General features: G+C 35.1%; 2 protein-coding genes and 3 long non-coding RNA genes across 6 annotated transcripts; 3 read left to right on the top strand and 2 right to left on the bottom strand.

Moving 5' to 3' along the window:
* Positions 1–921: 921 nt before the first annotated feature.
* On the bottom strand, positions 922–1783 carry LOC121251043. Its single transcript, XR_005937911.1, has 4 exons — positions 1685–1783; positions 1446–1613; positions 1172–1237; positions 922–1069 (listed from the first exon to the last, which is right to left on the bottom strand). It is a non-coding gene; the product is annotated as an uncharacterized LOC121251043 (long non-coding RNA).
* Positions 1784–3184: 1401 nt separating this feature from the next.
* LOC121251044 lies at positions 3185–5639 on the bottom strand. 2 transcript variants are annotated; one of them, XR_005937913.1, is made up of 4 exons: positions 5319–5639; positions 4454–4512; positions 4304–4342; positions 3185–3656 (listed from the first exon to the last, which is right to left on the bottom strand). It is a non-coding gene; the product is annotated as an uncharacterized LOC121251044 (long non-coding RNA). The 2 variants fall into 2 exon arrangements; XR_005937912.1 differs by lacking the exon at positions 3185–3656 and having other exon boundaries at positions 3966–4342; positions 5319–5634.
* A 2645-nt stretch (positions 5640–8284) lies between these two features.
* Positions 8285–8506, top strand: LOC121251042. Its single transcript, XR_005937910.1, has 2 exons — positions 8285–8347; positions 8444–8506. It is a non-coding gene; the product is annotated as an uncharacterized LOC121251042 (long non-coding RNA).
* A 3689-nt stretch (positions 8507–12195) lies between these two features.
* Positions 12196–15208, top strand: LOC121251040. The gene is made up of 2 exons (XM_041150345.1): positions 12196–13064; positions 14116–15208. Exons 1-2 carry the CDS (start codon positions 12472–12474, stop codon positions 14777–14779), a joined length of 1257 nt encoding a protein of 418 aa, XP_041006279.1. The 5' UTR covers positions 12196–12471; the 3' UTR covers positions 14780–15208.
* Positions 15209–18041: 2833 nt separating this feature from the next.
* On the top strand, positions 18042–21551 carry LOC121251041 (acid phosphatase 1-like). The gene is made up of 3 exons (XM_041150346.1): positions 18042–18593; positions 20787–20996; positions 21184–21551. Exons 1-3 carry the CDS (start codon positions 18196–18198, stop codon positions 21359–21361), a joined length of 786 nt encoding a protein of 261 aa, XP_041006280.1. The 5' UTR covers positions 18042–18195; the 3' UTR covers positions 21362–21551.
* Positions 21552–22082: the final 531 nt, after the last annotated feature.

Below are 22082 nucleotides of genomic sequence, written 5' to 3'. Positions count from 1 at the left end.
ATTTGTGCAACAGACTAGAAATGAGGAAAGAATCATCCCCAACCCACGATGATGATTCGGGCACTACAAGAAAACCCACCTTTCTCAGCGCCACTTTTCGTCGCAATTACCTCCTTAATTCGCCGCATATCTCTTTTCTCGGCGCCATTTGCATCGCCGCACATTGGTTGAAATAATATGCATTTTTTTGCCCAAAGTCAGCGAGATGCTAGAATCGCTGCAATTGCAATTTTTTTCCGGCGACTTCAGCTCGCCAAAAATTGAAGTGATTAATCGCCAGAAATGCATGTGCAGCCATCACATTTAATCGACGGAAGAAATCATTTGCGTCAATAATTGTCGTCCCAAAAAGTTCATAAAATCGTCGCAATAAACCTTTTTCCAACAAATATTTGTTTCGACGCTAAAAGCTAATGGGAACCATAAAGATTTTTTTCGACGAACATCCTTCTCCGCAATTAGACATTGCCATTGATTATGAAATCTTCGCAAATAGTTATTTCCTTTCCATCGAAAATTTTCGACGCTAAAAGGTATTTGCGACGTACAATAGTCGCAAATAAGTATTTTCGACGACAATTCAAATTTGCGGCGACATAGAGTCGCCGCAAATAATCTGTTAAAAAATAAAAAAAAAATTTACTTGTGAAACGTTTGACTAGTATCATTATCCTTATGATATCTTTTTATGGTATCATAAATGTGGATTAACTTCTTTAAAGAACTTAATCCACATGAAACAGATTTACCAACCAATAAAAATAATAAAAAAACCAAGATTTTCTGTAAGCAACTACCCAAGTTTTTAACTCCAACTACCTAAGACAATTTTGTAAGCAATAAATTGAAACCAAGATTACAAAGCATATAGATTAATAACCATTGCCACTTTCTGTGAGAAAACAAGTGCTAAACTATAAGCATTTAAAGAGATTGCTATCTACCATACAGTTAGCATGCCTGATGGAGTCAGATAAATACATAAGATTGAGGAATTACCTGGTGAATACGCATTTCACCAAGGCGAATCTGTGCATATGCTTTATCTTTTGCCAAAGCAGGGATATCACTAAGAAAATACAAAACACCTCTTGATATGGTTAAAAAATATGGATCATTCAATAATAGATGGGTAGAAAACTGGAGGAGAGAGAGAGAGAGAGCCAATTACCTTCGTGAATACATATCCAGCAATGAGCCATTATCATCCACTAAATATAAATCGAATTAACTCCAACTGAAAAGGGAAGGTGTATTATAATAAAAATAGTATAATACAAGTCCAATGTTATTAAACATAGAGCATTGAGATGAGATCAAAATCACGACACAGCAAGTTACAAAGAAAACATAGAGACTTTATGGCTGAGATAAATATGCCAATTCTTACAAGATAAAAGCTACATTTACTTTCTGCAGTAGTTTGAGAAAAGAAGGAAAATCACCTTGAACTAATAAAGTTAAAGTAGCACTAAGAGACGCATTTGACCTAAACATTGCAAATGGCTTCTACTCCCCAATTTTTGGAACCCATGTACTCAAAGGAATTGAACAAATGGGTTGCTGAAGAATGGGCAAGGAGCTTAAAGAATGTCTAAAAAACCTGTAGATGCCTGAAAATTAGGCCCATGGATTAGTTTCTTAGTGCTGGACCCTCAAGTGACAATCCCACGAAGAAGTTTACATTTTAGTATCCCTAACAGCGAAGCAAGATGCAATAGCTGTAGAAAAGAACCATCCTGTGAAGAATGGATAATGGGAATAGTGGCCACCTTGTTTTGTAAATCCTTCTGATGCAAATGAGTGAATGGTTTTCCATCATTTTTGAATACTTCTGATGCAAATCCTTGTATATTTTTATTTTTAAAACAAAATGAATGTTCTCTCTTAATCCATCAGAGCATAGTAAGTCTTTCTGATATTTATGATGTCAGCCTTTGTACATATCATTTTAAAATACAAAGATTTAATTCTTCATAACTACCACAGTTCAACAAAACACAGAAGATTATTCCAGAGATACCTCTTTCGAAATTAGAATGAAGTCTGATGCACTGAGAACTCCAACAAACTGACTCTTGCAAAAATCCCAGAGAAGAGCCACATAGAGTCCCTGGAAGTAGTTTCTCAAATGTAATCTTTTTAATATGACATTTGATAAATAAGTTTTACACTTTTCTTCTGTCTTTATATTCCATAGTTTAATTCATTGTTCAAGTAATCTGAGCATAAGATTTGGATCTTTATAGCAGAGGACTGGGTTATAAAGTTTCAGTTTTTGTTGTGTTGAGATTGTGAATTTGGCTTATTCAATTACTAAAACACACAACATCCTTACCATACAGTGCACAAAAGTCTAATATTGCACCAAATAGTTAGGTCAAATGTACAAAACTTTGATAATTTCCATAACAATGTATTGTTATATATATAGTTAAGTCAAATGTATTACTCACTGCCATTATAGCCTGTGAAGGAGGAGTTGGCCTGAAAACACATGTTGAACTTTAACAAATTAGAAGTATATTAAAACATAAAAAATAAGCAAGCAAAAACTGCACCATAATTGGCAACACGTCTGAATTCAATACAAAAAGCAGCTAGAAGTGAGAAATGTTCAAAATCAAACTATCAGTTTGAACTCATTTATATTATCAAGCAAAAGCATATCAAAATACTGCCCTACATGAAATCAAGCAAAGGACCCTAAAATCTGTTACATCTTTGTCATAATGATCACCAACAAGGACAAATGTCGAAGCAAACATCAAGGGTCCCAGTGATACCTGATACTGGAAAGACTCATGAATCAATCAGAGAGTTCAACATAATCTCTTCATCAACAAGTCTGCTTAAACAGCAACACCAAACCTAATTAAGTTATAAACACTAAAAATAGTCTCAAATCTGCAGAACAATAAACTAGGTACTTAGCAAACAAGTTTTTATCTTACTCGCACCCATCTAAATATAAACTTACAACTATGTTTCACAATTATTATCAAACATTGTCAACCCAATGCATGCTTCTTTTACTCTATGTTTCAAAATTTCAACTTTCATTGGTGTTAATCAATTAGAACAAAGGGCAGTTGCGAATGTTATCCATCCATATGTTATTAGATCTATGGAAGGATATATTTATTTCTAAGCACCCTAGAAAAAAGCTGAAAATATTAGTTTTGTAAAATATTAAATTTGAAGCTTTTTCTAAACGAGGAATAAGACATAGTATGCCACATACTTGTGATTACAACATGTAATCATCAGTCCACTCTCAAGTTAACTATCAAATTATATAATCTAAGAATTTGTAATATTCTGAGTCAAAAAGACATGGTGAGTCTGAGATCATCCAAAAGGATTTTAATGTCAAGAGTGAATTACTTCAGAAATGTTGAGAGTAGTTTTAATGACCTCACCTTGTCTATGCAATTCTCGAACCCATTGTTTGGTTCGAGTGAATCTATCCTGAAGCCAATACATCATATAAATCACAAGCTGAAGAAAAAAATTATTGCAAAGATAGGATAATGGAATCTGGTGTAACAGGATCTCAAAAAATTAAAGCGTATAAACAACAAAGGTTCTCCAGAAATACATACTAGCAGAACTCCCAAGTTATGTTCTGGAGGTGCTTGGAACTCACGGAATCTCTATGGCATGAAATGTGGAGAAGTCAATACAACATAATTATTTAGGAAAATAAACACAAACAGAATAAACACGAAAAAATGTTTAAGATAATCCGTTTACTGAGAGTTAAATAGGAAGTACAACGTAATACGAAGTGGCACCTACTACATATTTAATTAATAGGACGGAGCTGGAAAAACACTTAAATTCTAAACAGGAAAAATCAAAGGAAACATGCTTTTAACTTGGCAATCTTACTTGAGTATCAGATGAGGCACAAATGTGCAGTACAAGATTTAGTTTTTTAATAAGTAATTATTAACAAACTGAATCAGGAGTTTGTTAACATTCTTTACCATTATATATTATATAATATATCAGAAGTTTGGGAAACCCCATTAATCACAAACCTCTATAGCAAGTCAACATTTTCATAAAAATTAACAAGTCAAGACTAGCAAAAATAAGAGCAGGCAATCATCGCATTAACAAGTCAACTAGTAACAGATCCATGCACAAAATGTCTTCATTGCACACAGTATACACATCTTTTAGGCCCCCAAATAAGGATAGAAGCTAATCAAGTAAAAGAGAACTGATTCCGAAATTTTCAATGACCGTTATTAATAATTGAGCATGAAAAGGGCTTAATGTTTAAATCACTTACAAGTATACCAGAGGTTGCATCCCAATCATTTGGAAAATACTGCAACAAGTAGCCATAACAATGATATAAGAACAAATAAATAAGCCACGACTATAATAAGCCATATGATGAGAATATTCTTCTTCTAAGCCAAGAGAACAAAAGACTCACAAAATCCAAGAAATGCCAAAAAGAGCATGATAGCCACAACAATAATAAGTGCCAGTCTTCTGCATGGCAGAACAGCAATAGCACAGACAGATAATGGAGAAGGTTAGACCAAAAAGCACAAACCAAACGCAAGGGTTCCTCAGTCATTTGTTAAAATATATAAAAAATTATACAGCTATGAGCTAGTAAATTTGGCATTTCCCAAAAATTATGCAACAATTCTAGATACTCTTAAAAATGGATCTTAGAATAAAATGACAAAATTTAAGAATGAAACATAATCAGGAATATACATGCATAAGTGACACAAAAACCTTTTAAGGTATCTGATTTGAAAATACACACACATTTTCTCTGAGAAACCAGTATAGAATTCACACTTTACAATGGGGGAGACTTTTACCTTGCAAATTGCAGTATTCAGCACTTAAAATGTAACTAAGATACTACCATAGTAACACTAGCATGTTGATAAGTTTGTTTATAGTTATTTCAGTACAACTTATAATTGAACAAACATAATCTATAAAATAAGAATTGAAATGATGATGAAGTTCATGGAGATGATGAAGTTCACAACAAGCACACCTTTTTAATCAAGAGCCTCTGTATTAGCATAAGGTTCAACCAAATGCACAGGAACAATGTACACCTATCTTCAAAACTTATTGCGAGGTTGTACATCACAATCTGAAAATTTGAAAAATCCCCAAAGGCATTCACAAACTAAAAAATCCTTGTAAGCACACAAGAATTTGATGCAACATTTAAGGAAACACAACCAAATGCTGCCTTACCTTCATTTTACAACTACAGGGATCTAAATAATTCTGGATAATGTCATAGATTAGTGTATTTAGTTTACCTTTAGACCATAAAGCTCGAGCAATCACTTTGTCTGTAGGTCCTCACCTCTATTTGAAGGCAATGCTGATTTCAAAAAACTAACACATAAGTGATCTATTCTAAAAGATTGACTAGATATAACTTATAATCCGCAAAATGTATTTTAAAAAAAATACAAAGCAGAACAACTTATTGTGTTGAGATCTCATAGCAGATAGTCTATGAATGCTTTATATATATATATATATATAAGTAGTTTAATCTATCAATACTTAGAGAAAACTTCTGGATTTTTTTTAAAAAAATAAATTGCATGTTGGTGGATCACAAAATAGAAATTAACGCTGATAAAAATATATGAAAAAAGATGTAGCAGCAGGACCTAAATTTTAAACCAACCACCCCACCAACTTTTGAACCCTAAAGAAACCCAATTTCACCAATCCAGAACCACAACTCATATGCACAAAACAGACAAACAACACAAATGCACTAAAAAGACTCACAACTCAGATGCACAAAAAAAGAACCACATCTGAATTCACTACTAAAATGCCACTGCACTAAAACAGAACCACATAACTGATGAAGTTTGTAGTGCGTGCAGTCACAAAGGCTAGTAGAATGCACAAAACACAAGCTGAACACCACTTCTCTTTCTTTTATATTTTCTTTATAAGTTTTACTAATTTGAAATATAAAATAGATATTAAACACATGTAGAGCATCTGAAGGCATGAACCTTGTTGTTAAAAAATAGAGAAATGCACTAAAAATAGAGAGCAGTTACGATCTGTGATGAGTGAAAAATTGAAGTGAGTGTTGCGTGAGCAAAGGAGAAATGGGTGGGAGCTTGCTGCTGTGAGAGATTCCCAGCAGCAACCCAAAATTCCACAAAACGTAGGAAAAATTCCCAAAACCCATGGACTGCGCAAATGAAATTCATTTCACAGAAATTTCATGGGAGTGGAAATTAACTTGAAGTGAATGTGGGTGTGTTCGTGAGAAGCAAAGAAGGAGAAGGGCCTTACCACCGATCGGCAACTCAGAACTCCAAGAACTCCCACAAACGCGCGCAGCACCAAACCCACAAGAAATCTGCAGTGGAGAGAGAGAGAGGGTCTACTGTGAAGGCCTGAGGTTCGAAGTCAGAGGGTAGAACGAGAGAGAGAGAGAGAGAGAGAGAGATACGAAGATCAGTACCGTGCGAGAGAGGAAGAGAAGATGAGTTTGGCTCGGGGGGGAAAAATAAAACATTTCGTGCGTTTTGCCGCCCCAGACCAAGTAGCGACGATTTTAGTCCGTTGCAAGATGTTTTTTCGTTTTGCGGCGAAACAAAAAGCCGTAATAGAATTAAAAATCGCTGTAAATAAGGCCAACTCCATTTAAATCGCAAGTCGCGGTTAAAATGCCGCAGCGAATTTTGATTCACTACAAAAAGTGACTTATTGCGGCGATTTTATTTGCAATAGAATAAAAATCGCCGCAATAAGTACTTTTTCTTGTAGTGGGGCTTCGATACAATATTTTTCACTTTCATTTATAAAATACGTAATAAATATGCAAATAAAAATAAATATAGAGAAACATGAGAATTTACATGGTTCGGCATAGAAGTCTATGTCCACGAGTTGTTTGGAGGTAAAATTCACTATAATAGGTGATTTTACAATCTCTCATAGCTCACACATCTCATAATACAATGGAGAAATCTAGGTAAGATCTTATGAAGTTGCTATGTGTGGTGGAGTTTGTGCGTAAGGAGCTCCTGTGGAGATATTTTGTATAAAGAGCTTGTGGAACGTCTCCTCGTTATATAGATGTCTATTTTTTTGGAGTGATTGAGTCAAATTTGCCTTGTAAAGTATTTTCTTTTTAGAAGTCTAAGTCTCTTTCCTTTTAAGAGTCTGAGTTAACTTGTCTTATCTCTTCTTGATTTTATCTCTTAACTTAATTTTCAGCCTTATCTCAAAACTAAATTATAGGCTGCTGATTTGACCCCTATAAATATCTATAAATATAGTTTGGTCTTCATCGATTCATGTCAATTCTATTAAAGTAAAAATAAGAGAACGAAAATAAAGAAATATATCACATAAGAAAAAAAGTACAGGTATCACATACTTTTAAAATCTCAAATTACACAATATTTATTGATATGACGTGCTAAATTATAAAACGTTAAACAAAGAATGGATGGCGTGTCTTAACACGAGGAGTTGAAGTTTATTTATGTTAAAATCATTTTAAGTTTTAACACCAATAGATAGATCACCAAGACAAATAAGTGCTTCAAATTTGTTACTAATTACTAGGCCTATGCATATGACCCGGAAATCCGAACAACATTAACCGGATCCTGACCTGGCATTTGATAGGCTACTACTAATCGGTTCATCAATCCAATAAAAACAACGGATTTGAGTTTTGGTGTAAATTGACCGATCAAAACAACTTAAACTACTACCTAATTACTGAGAATGTTCTACTGGGCATAGGGTCTACTTTTCAGAAAATTAATTGAACAATTAAAGAAAGAATGGCCACAATAATTGCGAGGAAGAGATAGAGATTGACGGATATAGAAAGATATAAAAAATCACCGAGAGGGACGGTTGGCACAAAATCTGTTCTTCTTCGGCAGAGAACAAAAAAACTAGGTAGAAAAATCATTTAGAAAAACCAGCTAACTTTTTAGAGCTGCAAGCCAAAAGCCTTCAAGGGAGAGAGCAGACCTTCAAGCCCGATGGTGTCCAGAGGGGCCTGGTACCTAATCAATCTTCAATTAATTACTTGGTAGGTTGTAGCTCTGGACAACTCCAAAACAATCAAAACCGCTTTGTCTTTTTTTTTTTTTTTTTTTTTTTTTTTATCTTTTCCTCTTGTTTCCTCAAGTCCAGTGATTTTGTTTGTTTATTGGGTTTCTGGTTTTATTTGTAATAGATCTGCTGTTGTTGGAGGATTTGCTGGGGGCTTTTTGGGTTTTCATTTGTTGGGGGTATTTGTTATCTTCTATACATTTTTTCTTGTCCATAGATCTCGTGTTTGGTAGATGAGAGTTTTAAAAAAGAATAGAACTTATTGGCTGAATGATCTAAAAATGTATAAGCTTAATCTATCATGCAATTTGTTTTTCTTGGTTAGGTAATTTTCATCTGTAGAAATAGAAAATGGGTAAAAACAAGGTCTTTGACGATGAAGAAGAAAGAACAGTATTTTTTATTTTTTATTTTTAAGATGAGGTCGGGTCATACGGGTTCGACCGATATTGTTTTGATGGGTCGGTTCGGATCGGGTTGGCACCTTAAATAGTGTTGTTCGGGTCGGGTACAAATCCGGTATTTTCTGCTCGGGTTGTAGGCCTACTAATTACATGTACATATATAACTTATATATGCAGGCATGCATGCTCAGTAAGTGAAAAAGTGCATGGTGACATAATAATGAGCTAGCAGATGTGAGTGAGAGCGATATGTGTGGAAGCAAGCAAGCGTAGCACCGCAACAAACATGATGCTGTTGTGAATGAGATATGTAAACAATAAGGGATCATGGGTAGGCCAAAAAGTTTGTTCCCCACTCTCCTATCACAAGATAAATGGAGGGATATCGACCCTACCAACCCGTGAAGACTGAGCTCAATGTATAGCTGGGTTTTCTTCATCTGTGAAAAGCTGATTGGAACTCATGGAGAGGATCACAAGGCCACCTAGATAAAAACAACAACACATACGGAAAAAAAAGTGAAAAGGGAAAGTAAATATGTTAATCCATTGGCACTTTTTAGGGTACTTAAGATCATCATCATGTACGCGTACTTAATCGTCGTGTAAATTATATATATATATATATATATATATATATATATGTATATACGTGGCCAAATGGCAAATTACTTTGTAAGTGCTGCACATCCCATACTACATTCAACACAAGTACGTAAGTGATCACCTATATCACTCTCTGAACTTATGACTATTCAACCTATACAACAACAACACCATCCATGCCAATGTAGCTTTCAATGGTACTGGGATTTTGAAACATGAGCACTAGTCTCATAAAAGGAAAACCATTTCCACCTTGTGATGGCGAAAATATAAGAGAAGAGTACCATCTAACAACAAAAATGGGGATCTACACAGCCAAACCATCCTGCTACATGAAAAGATGTTAGCTATAAATTCTGCTAGGGACATGCCTCCATTTATGCTTATGGATGTAAATTCATCACCACCGAGCAGATGTTGGGTGAGAGAGAAGGGAGAAAGAGAGAGGAGGGAGTGGAGAAGGAGAGAAACATTTAAGATTGCGTTAGGATGTTGAGCTGAGCTGAACTCTTTATAAATAATAGTGAATTGAGTAGTAAATGAAATTATGTGTGGCTCATCTAAACTGAATTCATCTAAACTGAATTTAAGGTGTGTTGGGTTGTTAAAATGAGTTTAATACTTTTTATAGGAAATTGAAAAACATTGTGGGTCTCACGTATAAATATGTGTTATAAAGTTAAAATTAAAGGTTGTGGGTCCTACGTGTAAAGAGGTTTTGAATTTAGATGAATTTAGTAATTTGAAAGTTAGGTATTTGGATGTTAGACTCAATTTAAAATAGACTGAACTCAGCTAAACTCAACTGAGTCTTACAACTAAACGTAGCCTTAATTGAGACCGGTTGTATTTTTCTCTTCTTAAAAAGCACACATGTCAAAATCTTATTGGAGGGTATAAATCTGCAGTTTACGCCAAATCCGGTTTGAAGTTATTCTCTAAATCTATTGTCTAGTTTAATTTCATTTTTCGTACCGTGTTGGGTTATATAGGTAGGGGGTTTTTGTTTGTTGTTCTTCAATCTTGGGATTATTTTAATGCAATGGTGATCATTACAAATATATATAATATATGTCAATCAAATTGTCTCACAATTAATCAAACTCAAGCATTGATGGATCATTATACTAATTGTATAGCTTAACAAGTGGGTCTTCAATTCCTAAGGTAAATCGAAGAGCAGACTCCAACCATTATTTTTTTTTTTCTCACAAATATTTCTGAAATTCCTATATATGCTGCATGCAGGTCATAATCTATTATCGACTTTTCCATTCAAGATGGAAACTTTAATATTAATTTGTAGGGAACGTAACATAAACATGATACAGTTAGTGATATTTTATCTCCAAAATCTTTGATTATCTCTGGAGTATTGGATGGCATTTCCAAGGATTCACTAATGCATGTGGACTACCGGGGGTCTTCTGTTTGTTTAATAATAATAATAATAATACTAATACTGGACTGAAGAACAATCATGTTTGTTTAAGAAAACTGCTATTCTTTCTGTTGGGAGCTTTTGTTGGGATTTTTTATTTTTTTTAATTAGTAATTAAGGAAGTGTTTGTTAATGATGTTGTAATTTTTTTTAAATATTTAAAAGTATTAAAAATACATATAAAAAAAGTAAAAAAAAAAAAAAAAAACCTTTTAAAATACACTAACAGAAGCTCCCAAGAAAGCTCTCAACGGTGGCCGCAAGGGTTTAATGCAAATATACTTTCATGATTCCCTTTTATTTTCACCAATTTTGTATGGGATTAATTAAAAAACTAATAAATAACAAAAGAATGGAATAAATATCAAATCAAATCCATATCTCAATTATTCATCTGACATTATACATCACGGCTTATTTTCTATATTTTCTAATTTTTTTAACAACTTATATTCAAGTTTTAGAGTTTATTTATTATTATTAATTTTTTTCACAAAAATAATCTGGAGTCGTATGACAGATTTCAACGTTTCGGCCACCGCCGAAAGGAACCGTCGCTCTTTGTTAATCCGTTTACTAAGCGAATAAACAAAAAGCTTTAGCTCTGACCAAACATTAACGGTTGTAAGATTCGATTTAATTTAATTTAATTTAATTTTAAATTTTGTTTAATATTTAAATATTTAACTCTAAAATTATTAAATTTATCTCAATTTAAAATTTTTTTATAAATAAAATTCATAACTTTTTTTCAATTTAATATATTTTTATATGTGAGATCTATTTTTTTTATTATTTTTTATAAATAATATTAAACTTATTTTAATATTTAAATATATCTAAATTTATTTTAAATAAATCTCATATAATTTATTTCACTTACTTAATTCATTATTACTTTTAGTTAATCTCAACGTTTAAATACAGACTTAAAAAAAAAAAGGGGTAGTTAAAGCGCCGTCAAACACAGCCGTCTATAGCGGCGATCAGAAGTCAGATGGCGCCAAATTTGCCACGTGGGAATATTTTCATTTTAATTTTTTTAATTGCTGATTTACAGGGTGCGAAATTCGAATAGGAATGCAGCGAAGATCAACGAAGAACATCATGAGTGGGGGCCCCAATCAGCTACAGATGCAGTTAGTTTGTTCCATGACAACGTGGTTCCAGCCACAACACAGCTGTCTGACCCTCGCCTCGCCACCCTTGACCAAAATTTTCCCACCTAAGTAAAATACCTCGAACTTCTCGCCAGCTCACCATCTCTCTCCACTTCTCGTTTTCTCCCCCAAGCCGGCCCCCGCCCCGGACCCTCTGCAAAATTCATTCTCTCTCCGACTCTTACCAAATTAGATAAGGCAGTACAGGTTGGTTAATGAATTTTGACAAATATTTTAATCAATAAAATTAATTTTATTATAAAATAGATTTAATTAATCAAATAAAATTTTATCAGTTTATAATATTATTTTTGTATAATTTGTTCGTAAATTATATATTATATATTATTGAAAACAGGTTGGATAATTTTAGCAGGTCCCACTTGAAAAAGAATGAATCGCTCCGCTAAGAGAGAACAAAAGAGAAAATGGACAACCACCCTCAGTAGTCACTAAACCAACGCACCGTTTCACACATCCAGATAGACAGACACTGATAGAGAGAGAGGACGTTAACAACAGGTGAACCCGACATACATTCTAGTCCTTAAAGATAGATGTTTCCGAGGATCAGGTTCTCTACCTTACCTTTGTATTTCCTCTCTACGTTTCAGACTCTCACTCTTTTCTCTTAAACCCCCAAAGAGGGAGAGAAACAAGGACAAGATCAACTAGAACGAGAACGAGAACAACAACTACGTACTAGTAGTACTAGAGTCTAGGACTTTGATATTACCAGACCATGGATCCGTGTCCCTTCGTTCGTTTGTCGCTGGAATCACTGGCTCTGAAACTTCCCCAGGCGACCAGACCCGCCGGTTCAGGTATCCACCCATCGACCACCCCGTGCTTCTGCGAGCTCCGGATCAAGCATTTCCCTTCCCAAACTGCGCTTCTCCCTCTCTGCACCACGCCCGGCGACTCGTCACCTGACTCGAGCACCTCTTCTGCCGGTTTCCACCTCGACCGCTCCGCCATCCGCCGCCTCTCCGGGAAGTCCATAACACTCCGCGTTTCCGTCTTTACAGGCCGCATGGGCCGGACGTGCGGCGTCAGCGGAGGTAAGCTGCTGGGCCGGGTCCACGTCGGCATTGACCTGGAAGGCACCGACGCCCGGCCCCGCGTGTTCCAAAACGGGTGGATGAAGCTTGGGAACAAGCCGGACAAGCCCTCGGCTCGGATTCATCTAGTGGTCCGGTCAGAACCGGACCCCCGGTTCGTGTTCCAGTTTGGAGGTGAACCTGAGTGTAGCCCGGTGGTTTTCCAGATTCAAGGGAACATAAGGCAACCGGTTTTCAGCTGCACCTTCAGTGCGGATCGGAACTCTAGATCCAGGTGAGAATGTTTATTTCCTGGTGATCCGGTACATTTTAGTTGTTATCTCGTTAGTTTGCTAGAGTGAGCCTGAGTGGGTGATTAAAATATAGGAATATACAATGTATATATATTTCCTATAAGGAAATTACATAAAATAGATCTCTTGATAAAGTTATGCTGGCGAATCAACTCTTCTGTATCTAATTACGTATATAAACATACTTTAACACGAATTAATTTATTAATTAATTATTGTTCATCTTATATTAATGATAATTAATTATGTGAATATGGGGTTATTCTGAAGACTAGACTTTTCCTTCTGGGGTACATCTGGGTTGTCAATTTCTTTAGCTGGTTATAAGCACATGCCAAGTTGGCCCGTACCTTATCTATTTTCATGTTTCCTTTATTATGATAACTAGTACTAGCTAGCATTAATGGTGTTTTATTCATGGTTTGTATAAATATGACTCTCTCTCTCTCTCTCTCTCTCTGGGGGTTCCTTTGATTTCATGGGTGAACCAACATGATGAAGAAGGCAGATCTAGCAAGTGGGGCTTCTCTTTAGCAAAATTGACCTTGGTCTCATGATAGTTCCCCGAGTCGTTATCAACTTCTTGTTGGCCCTTCTAATTTTGTAGTTTGACATTTCAATTTGACATGGTAGTAATCTTTCGCCGTTCTTATAATTTTGTTATTTGTTTCCCAAGATTTCATTTCACACTGCCTACAGCCTCCATGTGAGATGGCCTTCATGAATATTGTTTTAGAAATGGCTAGATGATAATTAAACTCGCTTAAGACATAACTTAGAAAGCTTAGCCAATAATGGTGGCGCCCGTAGTTGCCTACCAAGTTTGGTCAAACAGACAATTTCAAATCTCTCCAACTGTCGCATACAACTACCTTGGATTTCCTCCCATGTGCAGAATATTTTGTCGCAGTTTTGTACCATGCATGTCTCATTGTTTCTGGTCATGTTGATATTCCTGTTTGACATTTCTGTGATTTCTTTACTAGCTCTGTTCTGTTATTCACCCTCTTAATTGTTTGTATGAAAATCCAGGTCTCTCCCATCAGATTTCAACAACAGTACTAGTAGGGGATGGATGAGAACCTTTTCAGGAGAAAGGGAACGATCAGGAAGGGAGAGAAAAGGGTGGATGATAATGATATACGATCTCTCTGGCTCGCCCGTGGCGGCTGCTTCCATGATCACCCCATTTGTCCCATCACCGGGGATTGACCGCGTGTCTCGATCGAACCCAGGTGCTTGGCTCATCCTCCGCCCTCATGGGGTGTCCATCAGCAGCTGGAAGCCATGGGGCCGTCTCGAGGCGTGGCGAGAGAGAGGCCCCATTGATGGCTTGGGTTACAAGTTTGAGCTGGTCACTGACAATGGCCCTAGCAGCAGCATTGCCATTGCCGAGGCCACGATGAGCATAAAAAAGGGTGGCCAATTTTGCATAGATGGTGGAATAATTAGAGATACTGCATTGAGTTTGAGGTCACCTGTGAAAGGTTTTGTGATGGGTTCGACTGTGGAAGGTGAAGGAAAAGTCAGCAAGCCTCTTGTTCAAGTTGGAGTGCAGCATGTAACTTGCATGGCTGATGCTGCCCTATTCGTAGCACTTTCAGCTGCCATTGATCTTAGCATGGATGCTTGCAGACTTTTCTCACGTAAACTCAGGAAGGAGCTTTGCCATGATGAACAAGATTTCCTCTTTTAATACCTTTGCCAAATCTTCCCTTCTGATGCTGTGATATCCAACTTGCTAGTTAATTTCTTGCTCTTCACGAGCAAATTCAGCCCTAGCAAGCTGGTTTGAGCAAAAAAACATATAAATTTGCATCTTTTTTTTTTTTTTCCCAATTCTTTCATCCTGATTTTGTCCCCACAATTCTTGAAACTTTCCTGTTCTTTTCTTTCTTTTCCTTCTTTTCCTTCCCATATTCGGGTGTGTGGCTTCCTATCTCCTATCTGGTTTGCTGGTTTTCGCTGCCATGAGTTTGGGTTTTGTCGAGACATTATGATCAAGTCTAGGGAATTAGTTTCTCTCTTATGACTGTATTGTTCTATGTACAAGCTGTGTTGTACTTACATTTTGATGTATAGTGTACAGACAGGCATCGCTAATTAATGGCAATTTTTTTGTTCATATTTATCTCATACTAAATATATATATTTGTTCATTGTAATTCATACCTTCCTCCATTTGATTGGCTGGTTGAAATATTGTGTAATGAGATAATTGTTTCAATTGTTTATTTCTGTGTCTTTGAGTAGTACTTTCTTAATTAAGTAATGACCTCTATTTTGTGAAACCCTCAAAATAGCACTTCATGCAAAACCTTACAAGAAAAAAAAAAAAACTTAAAAATTTGCAATTTGCTAATTATTTTTTGAATTAGTGTATTGAATATATCTATTAGACTATTAGGTAGGTGGCAGATTTTAATTCATTTATTTAATCAAAACGAGAATTAAAAGATTTATAAAATGAATTGATTTTTATTTTATATAGTAAGGTGCAGTTTTGATAGTGAGTTGAGATGAAATGAGATTAGTTGAGTTAAAAGTTAAAAGTTAAATAAAATATTATTAGAATATTATTTTTTAATATTATTATTGTTTTGAAAATTGAAAATTTTGAATTTTTTATTATATTTTGTGTAGAAATTTAAAAAAATTATAATTATTAGATAAGATCATGTGAAACACTTTTGCTATCTAAATGAGACCTAAATCTAGTTATAATTGAGAAATATTCTAAATTTAATTACAAGTAATTATTAGATATTCTTAAAACATGATGGTATACTCATATTCTATTATTTTGATTTTAATTACATGTTAATTGTTATATTGTGAAACGATAAAAATAACATACTATTAATATTTTAAAAATACGTAATAATTTATTTTTTCATTATAATAGCAGATGCATTTTTATTATTTAAATAATTACTTTTTAAATATATGATATTAAAAATAAAAATTATTCTGACTTGATTTTCGAGATTGGATGTGGCTACAATGCCGTCCCATCTTGACCGTTGGGCATACCGCCTAGCGTAAAAAAGTTTTTTTTTTCTTTTTTTTTTAACATATTTAAATGCATTTAAAAAATAAAAAAATACACCAATACATTTAAAATTACTTTCTTAATCACTAAGTAAAAATAAAAAATAAAAAAAAAGTGACTAGCGGTCAAATGGAGGTGTCAAAAGGAGTAGGCATAGTAGTGTTTTCCCTCGAGATGGGTGCGGCTACTATGCCGCCCCATCTTGACCATTGGGCATATCGGCAGCATAAAAAAGTTTTTTTTTCTCTTTTTTTTTCACATTTTTTTAATATATTTAAATACATTTAAAAAATACATCAATACATTTTAAATCACTTCCTTAATCATTAAATTAAAAAAAAAAATTTGACCAGCGGTCAAATAGAGGTGTCAAAAGGAGTGGGTATAGTAGTGTTTTCCTTCGAGATGGGTGCGGCTACTATGTCGCCCCATCTTGACCGCTGGGGGGTAAAAAAGTTTTTTTTTTCTCTTTTTTCTTTTCATATTTTTTAACATATTTAAATACATTTAAAAAATAAAAAAAAATACACCAATACATTTAAAATTATTTCCTTAATCACTAAGTAAAAAAAAAAAAAAAAAAAAATTGACCAACGGTCAAATGGAGGTGTCAAAATGAGTGGACATAGTAGTATTTTCCTTCGAGATAGGTGCAACTACTATGCCGCCCCATCTTGACCACTGGGCATACCGCCCAGCGTAAAAAAGTTTTTTTTTCTCTTTTTTTTTCACATTTTTTAACATATTTAAATACATTTAAAAATAAAAAAAATACACCAATACATTTGAAATCATTTCCTTAATCACTAAGTAAAAAAAAAAAAAAAAATTTGACCAGCGGTCAAATAGAGGTGTCAAAAGGAGTGGGCATAGTAGTGTTTTCCTTCGAGTGGGTGTGGCTACTATGCCGCCCCATCTTGACCGCTGGGCATACCGCTCAGCGTAAAAAAGTTTTTTTTTTCTCTTTTTTCTTTTTACATTTTTTTAACATATTTAAATACATTTAAAAAATAAAAAAATACACCAATATATTTAAAATCACTTCCTTAATTACTAAGTAAAAAAAAAAAATTATCCAGCAGTCAAATGGAGGTGTCAAAAGGAGTGGGCATTGTAGTGTTTTCCTTCGAGATGGGTGCGGCTACTATGCAACCCCATCTTGATCACTGGGCATACCGCCCAACGTAAAAAAATTTTTTTTTTCACATTTTTTTAACATATTTAAATACATTTAAAAAATAAAAAAATACACCAATATATTTAAAATCACTTCCTTAATCACTTAGTAAAAAAAAAAAATGACCAGCAGTCTCTAATAGAGGTATCAAAAGCAATGTTTTGAATACCGTACCGGTCAAGGCACTGGAACGAAATATTTCGGTACCGGTACCGTTTCGAGATAGCGTTTCGGGATAACGTTTCGGGATAGTCGATCTATAAATAAATTATATATATAAATATATATAAAAATTATATTCTAAAATAATAGTCTATATATAAATAAATTATATACAAATACATATATATATAAATTATAAATAGTCTAGTCTGAATTGAGGGTTAAAAAATAAGCTTGTAGTTTGAAAAAAAAAAAAAAAAAAAACATAAGTCGAAATATCGGCCGGTATGAAATTTAAAACTTTGATCAAAAGGAGTGGGCATAGTAATGTTTTCCTTCAAGATGGATGCGGCTACTATGCCGTCCCATCTTGACCATTGGGCATACCGCCCAACGTAAAAATGTTTTTTTTTTTTTCACATTTGTTTAACATATTTAAATATATTTAAAAAATAAAAAAAATACACCAATACATTTAAAATTATTTTCTTAATTACTAAGTAAAATTAAAATAATAATAATAATAATAATAATGACCAGCGGTCAAATGGTGGTGTCTGTCAAATGTTGTGCGTTACGTTCGGGGGCCTAATAGCCCGCTTTCCGCGTGGGAGCCAATAATAGAGCTCGAAAACGAGAACCAATCTGTGTCTCCGTTCGATTCTCATCTGAAGAGGAAAACCGGAAGCTTTCCCGAAAGAGCTTTCTTGGTTTTCCGACAATGGCCTCTGGCCAATTCCTCACCCCTATCTTCGTCTTCCTTCTCTGCCTTGTATCCACCACAGCTTCGCCATCAGTCATCCAAATCTCGCGGGAGAACACCGTCTCCGGATACAGCAATCTCCGGATAGACGACGATCTTTACTGCGAAAGCTGGAGGTTTTCCGTAGAGACCAACGACGCCGGCTACTGGTCCACTATTCCGGCAAGATGCTTGCAGTTCGTAGAGGATTACATGACCAGCGAGCGGTACCTGTACGACTCGGAGTTTGTGGCACGGGACTCTTTGGCATTTGCGAAGACGGTGGAGATGGCCGGTGACGGGAGGGACTCGTGGATCTTCGATATCGATGAGACTCTGCTCTCGAACCTGCCGTACTACGAGGCCCACGGGTTCGGGTAAGCCCAGAAATGCTTTTAGCCGTTGGATTTCTAGAAAGATTTCGATATTTCAGTTTTCTTAGATTTATCTTACCATCAGTTTCGGAACAATTCATCCTTTTTATCGCTTTGTGATTGGGGAAAAGGGGGGGGGGGGGGGGTTTGTACGTACATGTTGGACTGTTAGGTATCTGAGTGGATTGGATTGGCCAATTGGAGTATTTCACCTTCAAAGGCTTGTTTGTGTAGAATAATGTAGTCTGAATTATATAGTTTATATCTAAGGTTAAAAAATCAATGTCGTGTCTCCAAAATTTGAAGATGCTACTTCTTATTTACATGTTCGTCAATACATACATACATACATATATATATATACACACACACACACACACACACACACACGTATATCGCTCTTTTTCGAATCAAAAGGACCGTTTCTTTTTTTTTGATAAGTGAATCAAAAGGACTGTTCTAAACTCTTGATCGTTTGATTGAACTTTCTGACCAGAAAAGCTAAAGCCATTGAAGACAAAAGATAAACACACGCTAAAATAACTCTATTTGAAGGCTTGTACGCCACATACGATCTACTTAGCATAATTTGATTTCGAAGATAAATTTTAAAATTTAAATCTTACAAATCAACTTATATTATGTAGATGGTGTGCGGTGTAAAGGCTTTCCAATAGCACTTCTCATATATATACACACACACGCACAAGCACGCACTCATATGTATGTCTGTACACACCGCATTGAGGTTCCTTTTAGACGAATAATGCATGCGTTCTGTTTCACGTCATTTGGTTCAGTTCGATTCAGCGTGAAGATCTAACGCTAATTTTGCATGTCCACGCTAGTTTTCAATTAGTAATGCATTTGAAACTGAAGTTTGGTAGGAAGTAGGATTACATTATGCGGTAAGAGAACCGTGTTTAAAGATGAGTAAGACAATGTCTAAATAAGCGGATTGTTTCCTCCTGTATACATCCGGTGTACTTGGAGTATGCCTCATTTTCAATTACTTATAAAAGGAAAAAAACCATAAGAACAACACAAAAAATAGGGAGGAGCATGCAATATGAGTCTTACACGACCTTGTTTTAGACGTACGAAAACACTCGTAGTTCCACTCTACACAATTGAGCCTGAACCCAACTGTACTTTCAAGCTGTAATATTACTTTTATTTCATTGTTTGGTCTGGTATGATGATTAGACCCTCTTTACTTGTATGTATAAAGAAGATTAGACCTCCTTTACCAGCTTCTGTCATCTCATAGTAAATTTATATTTTATCTCTATGACAATTTCAGCAATGAGCATACAGCTCTGTTGTTTTGATCACAAGTGCTTTAGTTCAAGGCATGCACTACTTTGTGTAACTTGTACTTTTATGAAGTTGTTATGGAGCTTGATTTCATACCAAGGTAAGGTATTCTGTGGAAATACACCTCTTACTCACAATCCGTTAGGTCAATTATTTATTCAGTCTTTCTGAGTAAAAATTCTCGAATGAATTGCTCGTGTGTTATATTGTGAATCCTGCACTTTTTGGAAGAATTCACCATGCTATATCTGAAGTATTGAGAATCTATTGTGTTGACTGTGATAGTACATTTGAATTTATAAGAATGCAAGATTATGGAAGAATAGAATGGAAAAAAATTACCAATTTAGAGAGTGCCAATGGATGTCCCCTCTTATTAGTCCCTACTAAAGAAGGAGGCAACTTATATGAACCTGAAGAAGGCCTGTATAGGCAGAAAAGAGTGTTCATTATAATCTGAAGAATTTTTTGGGGTGAAAATATTAAAATGCTAAAGGGGAAATTGGAATTTATTTATTTAAAGATGCTAGTCAATGTGGCCTTCTGACCCTTATTTGCCTTCAGGCTGAAGTTCCCTACCTTGAAATAATTGGGCTACACATTGCCAAAATGTCCATATCTTTGAAGGCTACTAACTTTCATGTTTGAGTTCACGGCTGCAGACACTGCAAATTTTAGCTTTCCATACCGTTGGGTTTCCTTATTTATTTTTCTGCATATTGGGTTTGAAGTTTATCATATTTCCTTAAAGATGGTAAATCATGTGGTGGAAACATTAGTGGTGTAAAATACTAATGTCTCATCGATGTTGAATTTTACATGCTCATATTGGTTGATATTTTTTAATATAGTATGCGTGCTCTCTTGTTTTCTATTCAGATCAGAGTCCTTTGATGAGAGCTCTTTTGACTCCTGGGTGGATTTGGCAGAGGCTCCAGCTTTACCAGCAAGTTTGAGTCTTTACAAAGACCTCAAACAGCTGGGGTTTACATTATTTCTGTTAACTGGACGGGGTGAATACCAGAGGAATGTCACAGAGAAAAATCTTCTATATGCGGAGTTCACCGGCTGGGAACGGCTTATCCTGAGGTAACCAAGCCATTATATGATTTACGGTATAGGATTTAAGCAAGATCTTGGAACCTGAATAACCTGTTGTCTTATAAACAATATCTTCACATTTCTACTGCCCTGAGACTATCTACTAGTTTCAATAGCCATAGATAACTTAATTTGACATAATGCCAATGAATAATATGTTGTTAAAATTCAACAGGGGGCCTTCCGATCAGGGCAAACCTGCAATAGTCTATAAATCAGAGAAGAGAACGGAGTTGCAAGATGAAGGTTATAGGATTCATGGAAGTAGTGGTGACCAGTGGAGTGACCTGTTGGGATTTGCCATAGCTAGACGGTCCTTTAAACTTCCAAATCCAATGTATTATATTGCTTGATTAAGGTACGAACATCGGGCAATTGTACAAAACCATGATCTTCGTGTTGTTGTTGTAACCCATTTCCTTGTACATTCAAGGGCGGGGACTGGCCCTGGCCGGTATAAGGATGGCCTAACTCCATCCAAAACCCTCTTATGAACTTACTATTCGTCTTGCTAAGAATTAAGATGGATGTTGAATTTACTAAGAATGGTCGAATTTCCCGGGTGACAGTGATTGTAATGAATAACATTTTTTATGCATTCGAATATTAATCGAGGGGGCAAAGTGAAATTTACTGAGATAGTTTAGGGTGTAAATTGATTTTTCTTTTAATAAAAATAGATGGTAATTTGTGGGCAAAAGTGTAATTTTACTTTTGAGAAAATCTACTTTTTAATTTTTAATTAATCCACATTTTACAATTTACAAATTGCATCCCAAATTATTAGAACCGTAGCCGTTGATTGACAAGTTACAATCGTTAAGATGGAAGAAATTTATTTCCTCAAGAATATTCGCATGCTTTCTTAAGTTTACGAAGCAGAGATGTAACTTCAAAAGGCAACTTTCTGTATTTCTTAGTGAGCCATGTCGGACTCCAACAAATGACTTTAAAAAACTCAAGTATTCCAACACGAATACGCTCATTGGAAGTCTCAAAAAGTAGTTTTGCTTTGAATTTCTGGGCATCTCGTATTCCTCTAATAAGATAATACCAAGTTAGATATCCTGATTT

This window comes from Juglans microcarpa x Juglans regia, chromosome 2D (assembly GCF_004785595.1).
Source record: "Juglans microcarpa x Juglans regia isolate MS1-56 chromosome 2D, Jm3101_v1.0, whole genome shotgun sequence".
Lineage (NCBI taxonomy): Eukaryota > Viridiplantae > Streptophyta > Magnoliopsida > Fagales > Juglandaceae > Juglans > Juglans microcarpa x Juglans regia.
The sequence above is the reverse complement of the archived record's forward strand: the minus strand, read 5'-3'. Positions and strand labels throughout refer to the sequence as shown.

Excerpts from the sequence above, each read along its gene's own strand:
- LOC121251040 (XM_041150345.1), top strand. The coding sequence starts at position 12,472 with ATGGATCCGTGTCCCTTCGTTCGTTTGTCGCTGGAATCACTGGCTCTG. Across the intron at positions 13,065-14,115 it reads GATCGGAACTCTAGATCCAG|GTCTCTCCCATCAGATTTCA; the intron begins GTGAGAATGTTT and ends ATGAAAATCCAG.
- LOC121251041 (XM_041150346.1), top strand. The coding sequence starts at position 18,196 with ATGGCCTCTGGCCAATTCCTCACCCCTATCTTCGTCTTCCTTCTCTGC. Across the intron at positions 18,594-20,786 it reads TACGAGGCCCACGGGTTCGG|ATCAGAGTCCTTTGATGAGA; the intron begins GTAAGCCCAGAA and ends TTTTCTATTCAG. Across the intron at positions 20,997-21,183 it reads TGGGAACGGCTTATCCTGAG|GGGGCCTTCCGATCAGGGCA; the intron begins GTAACCAAGCCA and ends AAAATTCAACAG.